The following is a 2,044-nucleotide window of genomic DNA, read 5'->3' as shown; positions in this document are numbered from 1 at the left end:
AATAGTTTGGTCTGTTCATTGTCAATGAAGTTGGACCGAACATGGTCTCGAGTCTCACGATCTTGGACGCCAAATCCATCTCCGTGTTGATACATAAAATGTGCTCCTCTTGCTGCATTTGTGATATATTTGGCTGGTTCTTGTAGAAATGGAGGACACGAAATACAGTATCCATTAATCCCTTTCCAGGCCTTCACCATTAGGCTTCTGATATGCTCCCTTGCCACTGCTTCTGAAACGTTTGCTTCTCTCATGTAACATAAGATTGATGAAGCAGCGTCTCCTCTCTCTAGTTCCGCCTATATCATTAGGACAATTAATTATCAATTAATACCAACATTTGTCAATTATGATGAACACAAAAAACAAAATTAAGAGATTAAAGAAATATATGATTTGCTGTACTAAGTAAATTAAAATCTGACATTAGCTGACAATAACAAGTTATGAAAACCATAACCCAAGTAATTATGTACCGCAGATGTTCCCTGATCATTGCAAAGCCGGATTACGAGTGAGGAATGGTGGATAATCTGCTGACAATCTTTAAGATATTCTGCAACATTTTGTGTCTTCCTATCCGCTACACCCAGGATTGCAAGCACAGAAAGCAGAGGCCCAGATGAAGATATCCAACCATTGTTAAGATACTCTTCAAGTGATGGCGTGTAACCCTTGTTGTACCACTTAGCTTCCACGAGCAAGGATTTCAGAAAATCTGTCCACTGGAAAAATGGGGAAAAAGAAACTTAAATAAATACCGTTGATACATGAAAGCTCACCAAAAAACACTTTCAAAAACTGATTTGGAGTAAATTTGATCAGATAGCTAATTACCGTTTTCTGTAGATATGGTAAAACTGATGTCCAACCATTTTCTTGCTCGATTTCAGCTGCCATTTCATTTGTAGTATTTAGCAATGTCCAGAAACATATCTGTATGCCTTCAGGTAGCTCTTTAATCTCCTCAGGGCTCCACCTAATTAAGACAATTCAAGTTATAGATCCTATGATTTGTCACGTACAACTTTATTTGTTGCCAGTAAGTACAACGGTTGACAAACAGGATTATAGTTATTTGCAAACCTCTCAACCGCATTGGTGAAGATTTCTAGTTCATCCAGGGTACCATAAACGTCATAAACATCATCTGTTATTAGAATCAAATTAATGACTTTGCTCAGCCATTTTCTTAGACTTGCTTGTTTAGGCTCAGGAGCTGTTCCCGCAGCATACAGAAAACTTTCAACCACTCGGTCCCTCGAAAAGCTCAGCCTTTCCTTGATTCCAAGATTCATCCACCACCTAAACGAAGAAATTAAAGGCTTAACAATTACCATTTGACAATTAGGATTCCCGTTAGTTGCATCTTCCTTTTTTTTTTTTCACTGCATGGTAAGAAGAACAAAGTGTAATAATCCTGAATAACTGAAGGCTAGAACGTAAAATTATCAGAACTCAACGGACTTTTTTCTTTAATTTGAAAAAGGAATCAGTTCAAACAATAAGCTAGAACAAATTGGATTTTTAATCTCGAGGTTAGTGTCCTTTCATTTGCCCTCCAAGATATTTTCTTTATTGTTATTCATTACCTTGAAACCTCCTTGAGATCTTCTTGGTGTGAAGATTGAAATTGAGCTTTGCTAACTCGATCAATTTAGACTTTGTTGATCCATGATTTTTTTCATGTGCCTGGACATGTTTCTTCACATTGTACCATTCCACTCTCCATTGCATTGGAAGACTTGTAGCTTCAAACACTTGTTTGGCAAGCATGTTATCCGACGAGGCCCCAAAACCACTAAGATTTTCGATGGAGAATAATCCTGCCTCAGTCAAAAGATCTTCTCCTTCTCCACCTAGATTTGATGCTTGAAGAAGCTCAAGCAACCCTTTGATGCTTACTTTCGGGCTAGGGATGAATTTATCAGCTCCATCCACAAAATCTAGGAACATATCTGAAATCCATCCAAATTGAAAGTGAGAGGAAAAAAAGTAAATTCTTTAGGCTGTGTTTTGATTGAGGGATTCGATGAAGGATTTG

General features: G+C 37.7%; 1 protein-coding gene across 1 annotated transcript in view; it reads right to left on the bottom strand.

The window, feature by feature from the left end:
* LOC113756350 ((E,E)-alpha-farnesene synthase-like) overlaps window positions 1-1,626 on the bottom strand; it is a 6,145-nt gene extending 4,519 nt beyond the window's left edge. The window contains exons 1-5 of the mRNA XM_027300043.1: window positions 1,593-1,626; window positions 1,087-1,305; window positions 838-979; window positions 477-725; window positions 42-299 (exon numbers count right to left, since the gene is read on the bottom strand). Coding sequence (XP_027155844.1) covers window positions 42-299; window positions 477-725; window positions 838-979; window positions 1,087-1,298 — 861 coding nt within the window. The 5' untranslated portion in view covers window positions 1,299-1,305; window positions 1,593-1,626. The remainder of the gene's footprint in view (window positions 1-41; window positions 300-476; window positions 726-837; window positions 980-1,086; window positions 1,306-1,592) is intronic.
* Window positions 1,627-2,044: the final 418 nt, after the last annotated feature.

The sequence above is a fragment of the Coffea eugenioides genome, chromosome 2 (assembly GCF_003713205.1).
Source record: "Coffea eugenioides isolate CCC68of chromosome 2, Ceug_1.0, whole genome shotgun sequence".
NCBI classification, from domain to species: domain Eukaryota; kingdom Viridiplantae; phylum Streptophyta; class Magnoliopsida; order Gentianales; family Rubiaceae; genus Coffea; species Coffea eugenioides.
Note: the sequence above shows the minus strand (reverse complement) of the source record. Positions and strands in the feature narration are given on the sequence as shown.